Source organism: Crassostrea angulata, chromosome 7 (genome assembly GCF_025612915.1).
Source record: "Crassostrea angulata isolate pt1a10 chromosome 7, ASM2561291v2, whole genome shotgun sequence".
In the NCBI taxonomy this organism is placed as follows: Eukaryota; Metazoa; Mollusca; class Bivalvia; order Ostreida; family Ostreidae; genus Magallana; species Magallana angulata.
The window spans coordinates 37204509-37224899 of NC_069117.1; the positions used below are offsets into that span (position 1 = coordinate 37204509).

General features: G+C 32.8%; 2 protein-coding genes across 3 annotated transcripts; one reads left to right on the forward strand and one right to left on the reverse strand.

Moving 5' to 3' along the window:
* Positions 1-203: 203 nt before the first annotated feature.
* Positions 204-13254, forward strand: LOC128193120 (ufm1-specific protease 2-like). Its single transcript, XM_052866379.1, has 14 exons — positions 204-285; positions 3296-3458; positions 5011-5102; positions 6082-6268; positions 7885-8108; positions 8410-8503; positions 10027-10178; positions 10481-10583; positions 10819-10965; positions 11414-11592; positions 11936-12034; positions 12358-12460; positions 12642-12766; positions 12875-13254. The coding sequence occupies exons 1-14, from the start codon at positions 250-252 to the stop codon at positions 12959-12961; spliced, it is 1791 nt and encodes a 596-aa protein (XP_052722339.1). The 5' UTR covers positions 204-249; the 3' UTR covers positions 12962-13254.
* Positions 13255-15403: 2149 nt separating this feature from the next.
* Positions 15404-19751, reverse strand: LOC128193121 (ubiquitin-conjugating enzyme E2-17 kDa). 2 transcript variants are annotated; one of them, XM_052866381.1, is made up of 5 exons: positions 19561-19751; positions 19373-19453; positions 17304-17419; positions 17121-17209; positions 15404-16129 (listed from the first exon to the last, which is right to left on the reverse strand). In XM_052866381.1, exons 1-5 carry the CDS (start codon positions 19602-19604, stop codon positions 15989-15991), a joined length of 471 nt encoding a protein of 156 aa, XP_052722341.1. In that variant the 5' UTR covers positions 19605-19751; the 3' UTR covers positions 15404-15988. The 2 variants fall into 2 exon arrangements, with proteins under 2 accessions (XP_052722341.1, XP_052722340.1); XM_052866380.1 differs by lacking the exon at positions 15404-16129 and adding an exon at positions 16658-16877 and having other exon boundaries at positions 19561-19749.
* Positions 19752-20391: the final 640 nt, after the last annotated feature.

A 20391-nucleotide genomic window follows, 5' to 3' on the forward strand; every position in this document is an offset into this window, starting at 1 on the left:
AAAAAATAAAATTAAAAATAACTTGTTTATTATATAAAAGAAATAAAATTGATATAATTTCTAAAATTCAAAAGACTTTAATTCGTCATCAAAGAATTCTTCAATTGGCTTGTATTACTTTCTTTGTTATTCTGATGATTTTCACTTGGAAGAAATTCAATTCGAACGAAAATAATTTGATATTATAAAAAATGATGAATTGCATACAGTACAACTTAACTTTATTTATTGAAAGTGAAAGTAGAAGGTATGGCAGCTGTACACATCAACAGAAATGTGATAGAGGTAAGGATATACGTAAATTCTTTTAAACGATTTCATAAAGATATCCTTGATTAAAATGAGCTTTTATGTACTACAGTAGAAAATGTTTAAAATATAAAAACTAACCCCCCACCCCCAACATTTGCCGACATATGGACAGCATGCATTTTTTTTTTACAGCTGTTCTATATGCTACGTGTTTATAGTTAAAGTATACACATCATAGAGTTAATGATGAAGCCATTTTATATCATTGAAGATACTAATAATATATACATGTTTAATATGTTTTACGGTGCGACCGTTGGGGCGAGCGCAGAAGGAGCCACACATCTGTCATCATTGTTAAATGCAACCCGTGGACTTAACCAAACCAAAAAACTTTGGCTTTGTCTCGAAAACTTTTACCACCGCAAGGAACCGGAAGATATCAAACTTTTATTCCAATGGTTCCTTCCTAGGCTTATACACTCAAACAAAAAACTACCACTGAGCATTAATAAAATGTTATACAGACTTATTAAAATATTTTGATAAACACAAAGTCGGGTTTTTTTTTTATCTCTCCTTTTCCTTTTAATAATGATCATTAAAATCAATAAAATGTGTGTCTGTGTTATATATATCTCATTTTGTTCCTTGTTGTTACCGGTGTTTTAAAATTATTTTCCTATGTGACATCAATTTTGTTTTTAATCTATATAATTTTTGTACGCTATATAAGCATTGCAGACATATGTGCCCTCCCCCTTTTTTTAGTGTGTGATATCCAATATTATTGAAAGGTTTGACCACATATGCAACTATAACAAATACATGTAGATATTTCAACAGTTGAATTTTTTTCTTTTATTTATTCATTACAAAATGACGTGGCTACACGTAGATCTAATAACGATTAGACTTTTCTTTTTTAATAATTTTTTGTCACCTACCTAATGACAAGTAATGTATACAATGATTGGATCAATATGACAATAAATTTAGCATGGAACTTGCATGTGTATTTACTGAGCAAAAAAAAATCATCAAAACAAAACTAATCAGCCAAAGAGTCACCGTTAATAGCGAGCGCAGTATCAGTATTAACGGTAACTCCCTACTGAGTACTTCCTACACGTTACATTCAGTACAGATGCTTGATCCACCTCTAAATGTATCGCAGGAATATAACACGCGAGATCACTGTACGTCATACTTTGCGCTCGACAGTTTTTGTATATTGTCGGACAAATTCGGGGAAGGAAATGACGTCATAGGTACAGTTTTTTACGTAAGCATATGTGTTGTTTACTTTAATGTTTCTAAAAGGATTTTTTATTGTTAAATGAAAATGATGTATGCGATTTACAGTTAGGAATTTTCCTTAGAAACGCTTCCTGTTCCGCCATGTTGCTATGCACCGCAAAGGATCACTGGGATAGTAGAACGTTTTCACGCGGGTCCACAAAATTTAATTTGAACAATGTGCAGATTTCAACTCGAATTTCCTCCGTTCGTACACGTTGTCAATGAGCTCGCTACGCGAGCGGCGCTTCGCGCCGCCTCGCTGCGCTCGCTATTAAACACGTTTTATAAAATTCTTGTTAATCAAATGACGTTTCATTAATAGGATTTCTGACAGAAAGACTTTTAATGACAACTCTTCCTTCTCTTCAGAAGAGAAAGTTTTTTATTCTCGAGAAAGCTTGCTGCAATTAACTTTTCATAGAATGGCTGAGCTGATGCAGCAAAACTCCCATATAGAACATGAATGTAGTAAAGGATATGTTGCAAATAACAATTGAATTGACCTGTAGGGGAGATGGATTTCCCGAAAAAAAATCACTTTTGAAAATCGAAGTTTTTTTGTTATTTTTATAATTGATACATATTTGAACATTTTTCAAATTTGCATTGAGATAGAATTTTTTTAGGGGCACGTTGGCCCTGTGGTCGAATTTTGCAAAAAACCAACAAAAGTTTTGGAATGTGATTTCTATCATGTGGTCTCTAGTGTAAGTTCTGGATAGCTCAGTAGGTTAAACCGCTGGATATGTATCGTAAAATGATATTTTTTTTTGTGCCCTGGTTCGATTCCATCTGTTGGCATACTTGTGCTTTTTTATAATTAACGACATTTATAAACACCTCTTCTTTCTTATGCAGAATTGTGTATTTTGTATACAGTCACAAATATTTTAAGAGGCCACCTCGGAGAAACTTTGAAAGTGGCCACTGAGACAGGTGGCCTCTTATTCCAGTTAAATTCTCCTCCCAAGATTCATTCGAACTAGTAGTAACAAAATTCATTTAAGTTTTTTCCATGACTCATAAATCACAATGATTTTCCCAACAACTTTTTCAAGGAAACTCGTTATATATTTTGATTGTTACATATGTATATCGTATTAAAATGAAATTTGGATCAAATTAAATAGGAATATCAGTTTAAAATATTGTATTTTGTTTGTATTAAAATCGTTAAAGCCTATTTTGCCAAATATGATGCATACTTTATTTTTTAGACTATTTCTATGTGAGAAAGGGGTGCGTAATATATACCAAAATGCATGGGTTTTTGACTTTTTGGCACATTTTCCTTCCAGGTGAAGCACGGGCTGTCATATCAGTAAAACCTTTATAATTGAAACATTTGTACATTTCTGTTTTTTAACACAATATCTAAACCTAATGGTTATTCTATAAAACCTCTTCTTTTTTATGCATAATTGTGTATTTTGTATTTAATTTCGATCTTCCTCCTGAAATGCGCATTTGCTCTTTGATTTTAAGATACATGTTTCAATGGCAAAAGTACAGGTTTATACTTAACTACATGAAAAAGCAATCAACCCGAACTATATCTTAGTGTAAGCACACTTTGTTTGAGGACAAAAATTCACCTGTGTTACTCAAACAGGTGCGAAAACTGTTGCATTTGCTTTTCCAGAACATCTATAAAAATGGTAGAATCCCAAGAAAAGTTATACATGTACTTTGATGGAACATAAACTTAAACCAGTACTAGTATATTTATTTCTGATTTCAGACTTTGGCTACCTATAGCAATACAGCTGATCCTTTTTTTGGGGTGTTGCTTGGTCATGAGTCAGAGGCTGGCTGGCATGTCACAGGGTGCTGCTGTTTCACAGACTCCAGTCCAAACAACTTTACCAACCAAAAAGATTCCGTCACACGATATCTCTCTGGTGGTAAGTGGTCATGAACAAGTTTTTAAAGTTTTTCAATTTTAAAGAATGTATTTGTTTTAAAATTATGTGTAAATATTCATTATACATGTATGAATTGTAGACAAATGCACATGCAGAGACAGTGTATTCAATTTCAATGTTCCTTGATACAGTCCTTGTCCCCTTTTTGTGTTTCCTCACCGTTTGCTCAGCATCTATTCACCTTGTGCTCAGTGTGTGTTCACCATTCACTCAACCTGCATTCATCATTCACAGTTTTTGCTCTCTGCTCTGCTCTGTTCGCGCTGACTGTTTAGAAAGCAATCAGCGTTTTCTTATATTAAGTTCAGTATGAGCTCAACTATCGTTCACTGCTCGCTCACCATTCATGTTTTTTAATCTTCATTGTCATTCAGAACTCTGAAGTAGAAAGATCATCTTGGAAAACAGGAAAACGAAAATGAGCATGTGTTCTTTATAATGACAAATAATTTATATTTAAAATACAGTGTAAATGTTGTGTGTTTAACAAAGCTTTAGGATCATGTAAAAACATTTATTATAAATTGATTATGTAAAATTCTAATGTATAAACTTTGTCACATTTGGTTCAATATGTCTGAAAAGATACTTTTTAGCTCACCTGAGCTGAAAGGTCAAGGGGTAGGATGGGGCCACAATGGGGGGGGGGTGAATTTTTACATAGGAATATATACAGAAAATCTTTAAAAATCTTCTCAAAAACTATTAGGTCAGAAAAGCTCAAATTGGAGTGGAAGCGTCCTCAGACAGTGTAGATTCAAGTTTGTTTAAATCATAGTCCCCAGAGGTAGGACGGGGCAACAATGGGGTATGAATTTTTACATACTAGGAATATATAGAGAAAATCTTTAAAAGTTTTCAGTCCAAAAAGTAGAAACTTGTGTGAAAGCAAAGGTTGTGTAGATTTAAGTTTGATCAAACCATGATTTCCTAGAGAAAAGAGGGCCACAAAGTGGGGGGGGGGGGGGGGGGGGGGTATAGGAATAGAGAAAAATCCTTTTACAGGTACAACAACAAAAGGGCTTGGTATTTGCCATAAAAATATGTGGAAAAAAAATTGGCAGATTTTTAAAAATTTTGAGTTCCTAATTGTCAAGATATTTTAATTTTGATACTGTAATGCTAATTCCATCAGAGTTAAGGTTTTTGTTGCTCAGTAGAGCAATGTGGCCCCTGGGCCTCTTGTTATAAAACCATTTTCACCACTTCAATCTATGTAGTAAGCAATTTGTACCGTATTTAGTGTGAATGATTTATCAATACTATTTTTTAATCTTGGAGATAATACATAGCCCATCAGCCCATTCTTCATGCACTCACCATTGATCACCAATCGCTCACCAGATTCCATCAAAGTTCAAACACCATGTACTGAGCGTTTGCTCAGTGTTCATTCAGCATTCCCTCCACATTCGGTCACTGTTCATGCACTCATTGTTCAAGTCAGAAAATAGAATGTTTCAGGGACTGAAATGGCCCGAGTGAATAGCTTGTATTTTAAATTATTACTGAATGAATGTTTTGATTCCAGGATTATTAGTTTGTGGAATATTTTTTGAAAATCAGTCACTGCAAGCAGATGATATTGTCAAGAAAGTCAGCAAATATCCTCTTCAAAACCAGGTTAAAACTTTTATGATTATTCAAATATCAGTGTCAAGAATATTTATACATCAATAAAGCTTACAAGTGTTCACCCTGATAAATAGAACAATGTAAAAATAATGAAATGAAATTATGTGAAAGTTTCAACATTTCATAACTGATATGTCTTTTCGTCAATAGCACAGATAAAATAAGACAACAAAAATTAAAATCAATTAAAATCAATTACCCATGACAAAACGTCGAAACATTTTTTGGTATTTTTCTGTTTGTTCTCAATAAGATTGACAATTTTGTGTGATGTGTTTTTGTTTTTTATCGATATATTTATCTTTTATTAGTAATACAGTTTAAAAAGAAAAACACGTAGCATGGCCAAAATGATTATTGAGAAAACAGCCAGAGCAGTCGGAATATTGGTGCCTGTATTGTTTCTATAACACATTGTATTCACTGTTTATTTTGTTCTCAACATTTTTTTAAATATTATGCAACACAATGGAAACGTTGTACATGTATTGATAAAATTTTTCTCCTCTAGAAGTAATGTCATTTCTATCAGCATAATTCAACCAAACCAGAAGTGTTTGTGATAATTAGCAAAGGTCAAGGTTTTGGGTCACAATCTTAGGTCAAGGTCAAGCACCGTTTTTAACTATTTGGACATTAAGTGGAAATTAGTCCACCCGACAACAAGACAAATAAATGTGCTTATTTTATATAGTAAATTTTTTATACATTATACTGGATGAACGCTTAAAAGTTTTGTTGAGTGTATAGTTTACTTATAAGCACAGTTTTATTTTGACATAAGGTCATTTTTGTACCTATAGATAAAGATAACAGATCCTACTATGAATGTTACATCTTGATAAAAGTCAAATGATTGAGACACGATATATTATTATTTCCCTTTCCAAGTTTTTATTAGAATTTTTATAGATTGTTAGTTAATTTTTAACTTTCATTTATAATCACTAGTTATCTATTATGATAGAATGGTTTGGTGATCCTAGTCAAACAACCCAAGGACAACAAGGTGACTGAGGACAACATTTTTGTGTCTCCTGATCAGAACACTGTGGAGAAACCCAAAGTTATAGATATAACCGAGGACCTCCCAGCTCTCATCACAGCCAGGCTCAGATGTCCACTTACCATTTCAGTAAAAGTAGCTGCAAAAGGTAATCTTAAATACCAGTACCACATGTTCAGGAAATCACAGCCCTGTATACATATGGAAATTCACTGGTTTTGGAAAGATGCACATTTTACTTACAGTATTAATGAGAAAATTGGTGATTAATGAATATATTTGTGGAATAATATACAATTATTGCTGTTTTGGGGTCAATATGATGATTTAGGTATACCCAAGATATACGATATTCCTTGTGAAGGCGAGGTGAATATTGTTCTTCGAGGGTAGCTAAATGATTTTATTGATAAAAAAACCCAGCAGTAGTTCTTTGTCATATGATTGAGCGATGAATTGATACAAATGTATCAAATTGAGTGTTATCAAGCGAATCAAAGATTTTAGATTGAAGCAATAGCTGAACAAATTGAGATAAGTGACATTGCTTTGGACTTTAATTTTTAGTCCAATGTATAGAAAATCAAATGTTATATTGACCTCCTAGGTCACAAGTGAATATAACATTTCATTTTTAACCGACTGTTTTCCGACGGAAAAATCCGGTTATTAAAATGGTGAAAAATCTGAAAATGGCGGGCGTGTGGGAGGAGGGCGGCTGCCAAAAGGGTACCCTCATTGTACGGATAACTCCTCCTACAGTTTTCAAGATAGGAAGTTGTTCTTTTGCAGATCAATTGTTCATTTATCAGAGGTGTGCATATTGCAAGGATTTTGATTTCTGATAATTTATGAAAAAAATACCAGCTTTTGAACTTAGTCATTTTTTTTACAAAATATTGCATATAGGGTACCCTCATTGTACGGATAACTCCTCTTACAGTTTTCATGATAGGAAGTTGTTCTTTTGCAGGTCAATTGAACATATATCAGAGCTGTGCATATTGCTAGGATTTTGATTTCTGATATCTTATGAAAAAAATACCAGCTTTTGAACTTAATCATTTTTTAACAAAATATTGCATACAGGGTACCCTCAATGTACGGATAACTCCTCCTACAGTTTTCATGATAGGAAGTTGTTAATTTGCAGATTAGTTGTACATACATGTATATTAGAGGTGTGCATATTGCTAGGATTTTGATTTCTGATAATTGATGAAAAAATACTAGCATTGTGAACTTAGTCATTTTTTGGCAAAATATTGCATATAGGGTACTCCATTTCACTGGATACGGTTGGTAGTGTTTATCAATTCAGGGTTGACATGGATTATGGATTCAGTTCACATAAAAGAAAACCCGGTTTGTTGTCACATTGACAGCTTTTTACTTGTTTCTAGATTGTTGGATCGAGATCAGCCAATCAGAGAGCTAGGAATTAATCATATACTGTGGTTTCATTAATTTTCGTGGGTATCAATTTTCGTGGATTTTCTGAAAACCATAGTTTCAAGGATACGTAATTTCGTGGCCAATGATCCTATCAATACAAAATGTTTGTTGAAAATTGAATTTCAATGAACATTTAATTTCGTGGATCAACTTAACAGCGAAATCCACGAAAATTGGTATTCAACGAATATTGATGAGACCACAGTAATATATGATTTTATTATATTGAATGCTGAAAGGTGCCATATTTCATAATTATTTAGTTATACCTGAGAACATTTCATGACATGAAAAAAATGTATATTACAGGTTCCCTGAAAAACAGTCTTTCAAATGTGATAGAGAATTTGTGCAATACTTTATCCTCGCCATCAGCTGTGTACCGAGTACAGGATACTGAAGTAGTGTTCAATTCCTCGAGTCTGGTAGGACTGCCCAATGAAGCAGTGTGCTCAAGGCTTCTCGATCTCACAACTTCAGATGAAGATGAATTTGTCAGTGGAAAACAGAAACATTCTAAATCTTACAAACAGGTAAGGGTTGCACAGGTGGTAGCTTTTTTTTTATATCTAATATCAATTGAACAAAAACAAAACCAATCAGGCCAGCAAAAAACTACACATCCTTTAAATGATCTAGTAATGAGTGAAAACAATTTGAAAGGGATTTCACTTCATTGAATACTGTTCACTCCTGAGTTTTGTGGATGGGATATAAATTTATTAAATGTGGCACATGTAGTACAGGCACGGTCAATAAATACAGTTAAAACCAGTGAGTTCATTGTTTTGATTCAGTTTTTGTTTATGTTTTCCTTTTACTTTGGCCATTTAGAGAACTTTGCAGTGTGGGGTGCTTCAGAATATATCTATCGCTGATGACAGTGGCGAGGGAACTCTGTGTGCCCCCATCATACAACACAATTTAGGTATTCATTTATTTAGTCATGCAAGGTTAATAAAGAAAAGTCATTCATTATGTTATGTACTTTATAGTTTTTTTTTACAACAAATTGTCTTCATTTTAGTTCAGCTGAACAGAAGGCTCCATTGAGCTTTTTCTGATCAAAATATTCTAGTGTCTCTTGTCATCTTTATCGTGAAGCAAGATTTTAATATTTTTTTTCTCCAGAATAAATGGACAAAATTCAACTGACCTTTTTGAAAACCATTCTTGAAGGAAGGGGTTTCTTGTTTGTGTAAAGGAAGAGCTAGCCACTGTACTACATGATTAATTAGGAAATAATAAAGATAGGGTGGGGTATTCTCAAAATTCTTCCCAAAAGCAGTAGCCATTGATTTCTGCAAATTTAAGGTAAAAATAATTATTAAATTACGGTAATTTTAAAGCGAAGTGTGACAGTTTGGTACATGTATTTAATTGCAAATATGGAAGGGAGAATCATAACAGTTTTTTTAAAGGTTTTTACTGGGTGAAAACAGAGAGTGAAAATTCAGTGAAAATATTAATTAAAGTGCAGTACATGTGTAAGAAAACTCAAGTTGTGACGTGTGGAAACAATTATGAAACATGTTCTAACTTTTTTATTGAAAGTCCTAAATATTGTGTTCAAAATATAGATTCCTTATGACTGTCATTACCATTTTTGGACAGAACTTTTGTTATGGACAGACAGACATCCCCACCCCTAAACCATATATATATTCTTGTTTCTTATGTTAAGGGGAATCAAATGGTATGTAGGTCATGGGCCCCGGGGTTGGTCCTGACCCCTCTCAAACAGGAAGTGCCCAAATATCTTGAAAACGGTCAAGATCCCCACCCCTAAACCATATGTATTTTTGATTAATGTGTAAAGTGGCATCAAATGGTATGTAGGTCATGGGCCCTGGGGGTGGTCCTGACCCCCCTCAAACAGGAAGTGCTAGAATATCTTGAAAATGGTCGAGATACCCACCCCTGAACCATATACTAGTACATTCTTGTTCCATGTGTTAAGGGGCATCACATGGTATGTAGGTCATGGGCCCAGGGGGTGGTCCTGACCCCCCTCTAACAGGAAGTGCCCAAATAACTTGAAAACGGTTAAGATCCCCACCCCTAAACCATATACTTGTTCCATGTGTTAAGAGGCATCAAATGCAAATGGTATGTAGGTCATTGGCCCCAGGGGTGGTCCTGACCCCCCCCCCTTAAAACAGGAAGTGCCCAAATAACTTGAAAACAGTTAAGATCCCCACCCCTTAACCATAATATATATTCTTGTTCCTTAGGTCATATTGGTTCACCTGATGTATAGTAATGAACCCCTGGGGAACATTATGAAACTTTAGAAATAAAAATAATCAAGTTCTTAATCTTTTTGTCTGTAAAGTTTGACCCATATGGGTCATCCTTACTCCAAATGATGGCCTCTTTCATTTGGGAGACTTTATAATCGCCCTGATTATAATTACTGGTACATCTTCTTATACTTTTGTTTCCCTTCAGAAAAATTCCAGGCAGTGACCTTGACTCTCCCTGTTGATGTGTGCTGTCAGGTCACCGCGGACACCACGGTATTGACCTTGGGACAGTATATGACAACAGCAATCTGCAACCAGCTCAGAGCAATGCAAGATTGCTTTGTTCAATATGTTGAGGTAAATACATTTATGTTTTTATGCATGGTATACAATGTTACAGTTTGTTTTCTGTGTGAAGAAGAGGAAATTTTGTACAATATTCCTTGTAAACAAACCTTACCTTGTTTTGTTAATATCACCATATTTTCTTGATGCAAATAACAAAAAATTATTTGTGTACATCTTTGAATGAAAATTTTTTTTATAAAACCTGATTGTTCTATGTTGAATATAATGCAGACACATTGTTGTTATGAAAATATAGATATTGAAAATTTTTCCAGTTTTTTTATTGTGAGGTTTTTTTTATCATATGAAAGGGAGATGTACCTCCAAAAGTACAGGTTTTTCATTTTCAACCATGGAAGTCTACAGCAATTGTATCTGTGATCTATCCAGAGGGAAAGTCAGAAGAGAAACTAGGTATAAATATCTATGGAACTGCATTTATTATAATTAATCTTTGTCTACATTGAAGGTTAATTTTCCAATCATCATTGTCAATTCAGAATGTTTGCAATGTTCCTCAAAATGGAGACTTTTTAGCCCTATGATTGTAATATTCCTGTATAATTTTGATTGTATTTAAAGCTTAATTTTGTCACTGATTCCATCTTAATTTTCAAATCATTTAATTGACTTATGTATATACTTTTAGAAAGCAGACGTCGAGAATTACATTCTTTGTTTTGTTTGCCGTTATCAAGGCCAGTGTTTAGAAGAGGAAATGTTTCCCTGTTCCCAGAGGACATCAACCAAAATGGCTATCTCATAAACCCTCATCAGTACATAAACACACAACCAAGTATGTATATGTTCTGTAAGCTGCAGGTCCGTAGCTCCCTGTCTAAAAAAAACTCAGATGAACAACCAGAGTAAAAATCTGCAGTTAACGGCAAACAATTCATCACTATTGGTAGTTTTGGACTGATTAATTTTATTTCCTACCACTTTCTTCACAAATATTTGATTCCAAAAGATTTCTCTGACACTACAAATATAGACACTTAACTTGCCTCTGATACTCTTTTAAACACCATCACCAGTCCTGTAAAGTGAAGTGGTCAGTCCATTATCAGTTTCCATTCATTTTCTTCGTAGAGGTCTTCAAGGGAGGGGGCATATATGTGTTTGACAAAACTCTCTTGTTTTATAAGGAGTTGATAATGTTTTCTCTGTTTAAATATTGTAACATATTGGGGAGGCATAGATTATTGACAATCATGTTGCAATCTAATTCCTGTAAATTACAGTGAAAGATGGTCAGCAGTACTTAGTTCAAGGTCTGTATAGCTACCACCACTACATGCAGGATCGCTTTGATGACAACATGTGGGGCTGTGCCTACAGATCTCTCCAAACTCTAGTCTCCTGGTTCCGATTTCAGGGCTACACAGATAAACCCATACCCACTCACAGGGAAATACAACAGGTGCTACTTACGTTGTCTTTCTGCTCTAAACTTAACATAATTTTTTAACTTTAAATGATAGAGACGTCATCCATTATTCCGTCAACAGTGTGTCAGAATCAGGCAAAAGACCATGCACTAATTGGCTTCAATGGGACTCTATTATATTGTTTGAGGCACTGTGTTTCAAAAAGACATATTCTAGTTATTTTCTATTAGTTAACTATATATTTGAATGTGGTTATTTATGCTTTCATTATAATTAATAGAAGAGTTTATGAAAATACACAGCAGCTGTCTTTATGAATGACCTTTTAGCATGAGTTACATAATAACGAAATAAATCATTCTATTCAAATGCAAGGCACTGGTTGATGTTGGTGATAAAGAGCCCAAGTTTGTGGGATTTCGGCAGTGGATTGGATCCATGGAGGTCAGCTACTGTCTGGACCATCTAATTGGAGTAAGTACAAATAACCTTCAAACTTATTCACATCTGGACCATCTAATTGGAGTAAGTACAAATAACTGTCAAACTTATTCACAGCCAGGTCTACGGCGTGGGATCAATATAACCGATGTTATCCCTTTCATCATCTGGTTACAAATCACAATTTTTATTTCTTTTTGTTCTATCTTTATAGCAAGTACATATGTATACTGGTATATGAAGATGATGAATGTGTACGACTGTGGTATATGTTACATCTATCATTAAATATTTTTATCAAATAATATCTACTTTCCTTTAGGTAACTGTCATTTTTATTTTTAAATATTTTACAGGTCACATCACGCATTGCTTTTGTCAGTGAAGGGAGTGAACTTGCCACTAAAGGGAGGGAACTTGCCCAGCATTTCCAAATTCAGGGAACACCAGTGATGATAGGTTGGTATGGAATGTCTGTGCTCATGAAATCAGTAAAAACATTGTTAAATATCGGTAACATCAGTTATCTCTTGATGGCACAACTGTTTGCAATAAATTGCTAAAAAATTTCAGATTGAGGACTTGGTAGAAAAATTATTCTACATTAAATTGCACTTTAAAAAATATTTTTTGGATAAAGGAGGGGGAGTGCTTGCTCACACTATTCTGGGAGTGGATTTCAATGAAGTGACTGGTGACGTCAAATTCCTTATATTAGATCCTCATTACACAGGGGCAGAGGATTTGAAGGTTATTTTAGAAAAGGTAAACAAAATTATTTCTAGTTTCAATTGATATTTTGTTATTATGAATATTTTAAAAATCTTTTATGATTAGATATTGGCTTTTCTAATTATACACATTTTTTCTCAGGGTTGGTGTGGTTGGAAGGGGATGGATTTTTGGGACAAGAAAGCCCACTACAATATGTGCCTACCCCAGAGGCCCAAAGTCATCTAGAACCATATAGAAATATTTCATCACAAACTAACAATTGGAGGCGGCTGTCACTACTCGCTAGCTAGCTAGCTAATTATTATTAAATGTTTGGTAGTTCTATTAAAAATTTAAAACATTGCAGTCTTACAAGGCCTTAAGTTTATATAAAAAGATGCCAGTAGTTAAGAATGCTTATATCTCAAATGAGATGTGGACCATAATACACTGTAACATATTTTGAAGCAACAAAAAAAACTTATACACTTCCTTTATTTATTATAATACTTTGAAAGTATAATAAAATATAAGATGATTATGTTTTACTTATTTGTTGGTTTTCATGGTATGAGAATTTAAAGCAGTGCAGAAGAAATATTAACCAGCAGGATTATTTTGCTTGAATTATATCTCAATTGTATACACCAAAAGAAAACATTTTATGGTTTTATACTTACAATTTCTAGTGTATGTGTTATAACACTGCATCAAATTTGTAATGTAGAGTTCAATACATTTCATTGATGATGCAAATGATTGTCGAGGCACAAGGAGGGAGGGAGTGTGCATAATTATTTAGAAAACAAAAGTAATGTAATAATGTTAATATTTGATGCACAATTGTTGAAAGTTATGTAATTATACGAAATGATTTTTTTTTTAATGTTATGAGATGATCAAATATTATCAAATGCGATGAAATCTATCATAAAGCCCTTTGGGCTTTGTTGGATTTGATTACATAGTGACCTTATTCGATCACCACAAAGGCTACCCAAAGTAAATTCTATGTTTAAAATCACCTTAAAATTACCAAACTTATAAGGAAGGAGGATAAAATTAAAACGAAGTTTTCAAACAAGTTAATATTTAGTCATTCATATTACATGCAACAAAATTGGAGTGAAAAATCCAGTTACAGACTAGCCATCTAAAGGTCTTCGTTGTCAATTTAAAAAGGCTATATCTTATTGAGTATCCGATATATAATCCATAATGTGCTCTAGGCATTAATATTGCTACAGATTTTATTATAATTAAAAAAAAAAAAAAAAAGAAACCAAGTTTAATAAATGAAAATGAAAAATTGAGGTTTGTTTTTTTAAAACAGCAATGTACATTTTTTATTTTCATTTATTAAACTTGGTTTCTTTTTTAATGTTGCCAGAAAAGCATATTTTAAAATGAAAAAAATAATTGGTATTGATAATCCATGTAAGCTCTTAGAAAAACTTTTTGATTCTATTGTACTTCCTGTACTTCTTTATTGTTGTGAAATATGGGGAGTGGATCTCTCATTGAAAGATATTTCAGTTATCAAAAAATTTCATGTAAAAGATATACTTGGATTACATTGCAAAGCATCTACTGTAATGCTGGTTGTTCGGCAGAATCAAACAGGTTACCACTTTGGTCTAAAATCTCATTCTCAAGCATTAAATATTGGAATCACTTGATAACATCTAATTCTTTGGCACTTAAATTATATCAGGTAACAATCAATTCAAATTCCTGGACTAAGAAAATTTATGGCATCCTAGATAATTTTGGATTCTCAAACATTAGTAATTATAAAAGCACAATTCAACACTTTTTACCAAACATAAAGCATAGAATCATTGACCAATGTATCCAAGAGCAATCATAAAAAAAATTTTGGTTCGGAAAAACCTCCATTTTTTTCAAAAATGATATATATGAGAAAAAGAAGTCCTTATGTTGATATACTCAGGAAAAGATCTGAGAGATCCTCTATTAGTAGAATAAGATTAAGTGCACATAAACTTGCGATAGAAAGTGGTAGATATAATGCCACATTTAGGAATGAAAGATATTGTATAATGCTTGTAAAACTGGTGCAACTGAAGATGAAACTCATTTTCTTTTTCAATGTAAAGCCTATTCTCACTTAAGGAACAGCTATTTAAGTAATTTTTATAATATAATTAAAATAAATATTGCCAATAACTTGGACAAAGAAAAATACATTTTACATTTATGTTTAAATATTGAAATATATACCATTTTAAAAATTACCGTTAAATTCATTAATGACTGCTTTGAACACAGATGTCAATTACCGGTAGTCTAAGGAAATGTTAAACTGATCTATATAGATCAGTAATTGTAAACATACAATGATTTTCCTGTATATCCATTGGGCCTTTGCCAATTATTGTAATTATGTTTGTGCCGATAAAATATTTGTATTTGTATTTATCTCATAACCAATGTATTTTCACCCCTATCTTTGCTCAGTCATGGTTTTTCACAACAAATTATGTTTCTTTTTTCTTCATTTAGCTTTGCTTACATGCTTGATGGGTATACTAAGCAGCCATACAAAATGTTTTTATCTTGATAACAAATTACTTAATGTCTTTATTTTTCCTACAATGAATAAAAATTTTATAATTTAATAAATCAGAATATAAAATAAATAAAAAACAAGCATCACACTATATATACACCAGTATTTAAATATATTTTATTTCATGACTTAACAACAAACTTTGATCTACACATTAAAATGCACCTGCAGAACACACAGCAAGTACAGCATACCAAGTACACAGACACTCGGTATATTATACATGTATTATGTGGAATATTATCATCAATCTCAACAATACACTGAATCCAAGTTAATTTTCTTAGATCTTGAAAAAAAAAATCTATGAAATGGCCAAACAAGCAAATGACAGACATTAATAATAGAACCAAAAAAAAGTAAACATGAAAGACATCACAGAATTCCTTAATATCGCATTAAGTAGCAGCACATTTAATATAAAAGAATAACAGACTTTCACACACCATTTAGTTAAAAAATATCAAATGCCTTTGTCTTTTTTAATACCAGTAAAGGGCATTGATTGAGATAAAGTCTGTAGTTGCTGATAAAACAAGAATACAGTGTTTCCTGTTTAAAAAGGTGAAGCATTTTAGTAGATGAAGGGTTTTTTTTAATTTGAAGTCTTTCATTACATGCAACAAACAAAGCACAAAAAAGCAAACATTATTTTTTTGGTATTTTTGAGCCCACAGTGATCAATCAACATCGCCATGATAGATCCAGCTTTCTTCGACCACAACCTTAACTCGTTTTTCATATTCACGGCGATTTTCTTTATATAATTGAGCTGCTACATTATTTGCGGGACTGTTGGGGTTTGGTTCATCCAGTAATGACTGAAAAATCCAGAGTTAATTCATTGAAATGGGGAGAAAAATAAATCAAAATGCATAGAAAATATGAAAGTATGAAAACATCCTGCAATATGTACATATAATTATTTTGACAATAGACATGTAAACATTTCCTTCTCACACATTCTATTTTATGAAATGTAAAAATGCGGTTTCTATCAAATTAGGATAACTATACACTAATATATGAAACATTATCACAGAATATGATTTTTATGACCCAGAAACTCCTTGCCATTCAATATCTCAAACTACAAATCTTAGACAAAACAAAATTATTGCAGGATGTTTTGGAATGATGAGGATGAGGGGGGGAAAGGCTAGCATTAAACAACCCGAAAAAACATTCAAAAATTCCACTTTAAATGACAACAAAATACAGACTCCTCACATGATGAGATTTGCAGTCCTGAATCAATTTACTCACATGATCTGTGTAAATATAAATAATAGTACAATTGATAATGTGTTTTTGTAAGAAATAATTTTTCACACAAGAAATTTAGGGTGCAGATGTAAAATACATAATAAATGTTTGCTAAGACTTCATCTCCTCATCTTCATCATCACCCCCATCATCGTCATTTTCATCGTCATCATCGGAATCATCTTTCCAGCTCTCCTGTACTATGCATTGTACTTTTTTCTCATACTCTCGTCTATTTTCTCTATATAACTGAGCCGCCTCATTATTAGCAGGGCTATTCGGATTTGGGTCATGAAGAAGAGACTACAAACAAAATAATAATGTTTTTGTCTTGTTTTTCTTTTAGCAATTTTTAAAAGTCTGCAATTATTTTATGCTTGCTTGAAAACTGATTTAAAATGTAACAACTTTGATTTTCTATACTTTTTTATACACGATACCCTATATGGTCACACATTCAATTTGATCTTTAGGAACTCTCTTTGAATGATTTCATCAAATTTGATACCATATCAAATAAATACGTCAGACTCATGGATAACTTACTTGTATAGAAGTTAAAATAGCTGAAGCATCATAAGTGGGACTCCATCTATTTTGTAATATATCTAAACATATACTGCCATCTGCATAAACTGAAACATATAATGGTCTTAGTAAAAACTCGCCGATAATTTTTAAAAAACCTTCAAAATATTTTTTAATTAGACAACTACTGTCTATGCTTACCATTAGGATGAAACATTTTTGACACAAATCGAACTGTTGGGGGTTTGTTTGGATATTCCTCTGTGAACTCAATTGTAAGTTTGAAAGTTCCATCCTCAAATGGCGTATCATGTGGCCTAAAAATAGAACGATTACACATGCAGTATGAACAAGAATAAAAGTTATATGATTTCTATATAAGTCATTTTATAGTTGCGTGGTAAAACAAATTATCCAAATCAATATCCTGTGAAATCCCCTACATACCCATATATGAGTAACTAAAATGCTTTCTTCAGTTATTATGGCACGAATTGGTAAAAGTCTTCAAAGACATTTCCATGAGTATGATCTCGCAATAATTATTTCTCTTTCTTTGGCTTTCTTATCCCATACCTGGTAGAACTTGAACTGGACTTTATTTCTTTTAATACACCACAATTAATAAACAAGTTTTATAACTAATATGAATATCTTTTCTTGGCATCGCCTGGATGTTAGAGAGAGAGGGTCATTGATGGAGCTTAAAAAGATAGCTTTTTTCTTTTCTCTCAATGTTTAAGGGGAAAATATAATAAGTGTAGAATAAATATTTAATTTTCCTTGAAACTATGACTTTTCTAAATCCATGGAAATAGATGCCCATAAATATAGTGTGATGCAGTAAGTATTTGGACAAAATGGCTCGATGTTACATCATGTCATTTTCTCATTTTCAATGGGAATTATAAATTGGTTATAATTAGAATTGGGTTTTCAGTAGTTATTAATAGTATTCAGTCATCAATAACGTTTATATGTAACATGATTTCTATTTCATCTGCATTTGCAAACTAATCAGTCATCAAAAGAAAAATGAGTTGCAGACGAAAAAAATTAAGAAATCACTCAGAAATTACCAGGTATTTGAAATATGTAAAACCATTGATTTTTTAAAATCAAATATTTGCACATATAGTGTTCAGAAATTAATCAGTCCAGAACTTGCGCAAGTTTTTGTGCACCATAAATTGCAACTTTTTAACACGTACGGAACTGTAGCTCCCAGGCTGTCCACTCAAATTTTTTCAGACCAGGAGCTACAGACCTGCAGCTATCAAATACCAAAATCTACTGTTGGGAGTTTAAAAATGCATATTGAACAACTGGACTCAATAGAAAAGAGGAAGAACACATGTGTTGACAGCAATGTTTTCAGACAAATCTGAGATTGTGATGGAAAAAGAGAGGCGAGAGCTGAAGACCTCATTTGGTGGAGGCATGGAACCAATAGTCTCTGACTGAAAGTCTGAAAACCATGTTTTCAAAGATGACAATGCTCGAGTACATTGTACATGTTCTCCAAGGATTATTTGCATAGAAATGGTATAAGAATAATGAGCTGGCTGGCACCAAGCCCGACATCAACATCATCAAAAATATTTGGCTTCTGAATTCTGCTTAAAGTATGCTTTAGTAAAGAGTTAGAAAAATAAAGAACATTGAAGAATCCAGCACATATGGACTGAGATCAGGCCTTAGTATGTACTGGTACAAAGGCTATACCTCAGTCCTGACAAATCCTCTGTGATTATAAAATGTAATTCAACGGAAAGGTCATCTTACATTGTGTTAGATGTTACCACTAATACATGAAGAAAGAAAAATTGAACATGGAAACTAAAGTTTTATCACTAATACATAAAGAAAAAAAAATTTGAACATGGAAACTAAAGTTTAAAGTTTGACCTGTCCCTATAAATGTAAACACTCCATCATTTTGTTCCAGTACTTATTGCATCATTCTGTTTTCATAAAACCATAATACTGGTTTTGTATTCTTATTATTCTGTTCTCATAAAACAATAGTAGTTTTTGTATTCTTATGGGAATATGTGTAAAAAAAAAATATTCAGAATTTGCTCTTAAAATCTAAATACAAATTAAGTGTTTGGTAAGAAATGGGAGGATAAATTCTTGTTAGAAAACCATTTCTCAATATCCAAGGCTATTCTGTACTTCTAGTCACCTTTTGAAAATAGTGGATGAAAAACAGATATGACCGCTGAACATTAATGAATCAGCGATTTTTAAAACTTCACAAATATTACCCAAATATCACAGCATTCCATAGCATAATATTGTTTTCTGTTGGGGCACCGCTCACGCCAGCTGGGGGATCTTCTTGCAGCCTATTACACAGGAAAATATAAACATTAATGACGCAGATATATAAATAGGGGCCATCTTGGAACTTTTCATAAGGCTATCAAAACAAGTTCATATAATAGCTATTTACCTTTTGAAATCTCTCATTAATCGTCGTCTTGCTGGTGTAGTCATAGTTTAAACAATAAGACGAAATAAGATTATCACAGTCTAGCAGATGAAGCACTTTTGATGTTAATATTTTGGCCACAAAAGATCTTTGTTGTGGCTGGGATTTTTTTCTCTATGACGTTTACATCCGGGTTTTGCTATTATTCGGACTATCTCGTGATAGTTTAGAACACCTCGGGTTTTTACTTCAATGAAAATAAGTCGATCGTACAATAACGTATTCGTGTCGGTTTAGTTTAAATTAAAAACATTCGTTTTGTATTCATTACGTGTTTTTATTATGTACTGAGATATTGTTCACAATTTTTCATAATATTTATCATGTTCAGGTAACATGTGCTTGAGGATAGGACCACCCCCTCCATCCCCCAACCCAAGTATGGAACCTCGAGTCTTTACTCCTTTCAAGTTCCCGCGTGATTAAGGTGGAATAATTAACACACCTGGAAAAAGTCACTCAAAATAAAAGGAAATTTTTGGATAATGAAAGATATAATGATAAATAAACTGTACAAATGTCAAATAAGCGGCTTGGGGATAAAAAATGAATATCTAAAATAATTATTCCAGTAAGTAACAACAAAAGCCCCTGTGGGAAAATTCGACATGACATTTGTATCTCATACAAATACTACATGAATTCTCTATTTCAACAACAGACAATCTAATATTCATAAACACCCTTGTAAAAACCCAACTAAGTTGATCAAAACATGTATATACATTAAGGAGCTACAGACAAAAATCCCTCGTTTATTTTATTGGAACACTCCCTTTTCATTGAAGGACA

Coding starts and splice junctions, on each gene's coding strand:
- LOC128193120 (XM_052866379.1), top strand. CDS start 250: ATGGCAGCTGTACACATCAACAGAAATGTGATAGAG. Junction 10,966..11,413: donor GTACATAAACACACAACCAA/GTATGTATATGT, acceptor TGTAAATTACAG/TGAAAGATGGTCAGCAGTAC. Junction 11,593..11,935: donor CTCACAGGGAAATACAACAG/GTGCTACTTACG, acceptor TTCAAATGCAAG/GCACTGGTTGATGTTGGTGA.
- LOC128193121 (XM_052866380.1), bottom strand. CDS start 19,604: ATGACTACACCAGCAAGACGACGATTAATGAGAGATTTCAAAAG. Junction 17,420..19,372: donor TGGAATGCTGTGATATTTGG/GTAATATTTGTG, acceptor TTCTATTTTTAG/GCCACATGATACGCCATTTG. Junction 17,210..17,303: donor AAAAATGTTTCATCCTAATG/GTAAGCATAGAC, acceptor TATATGTTTCAG/TTTATGCAGATGGCAGTATA.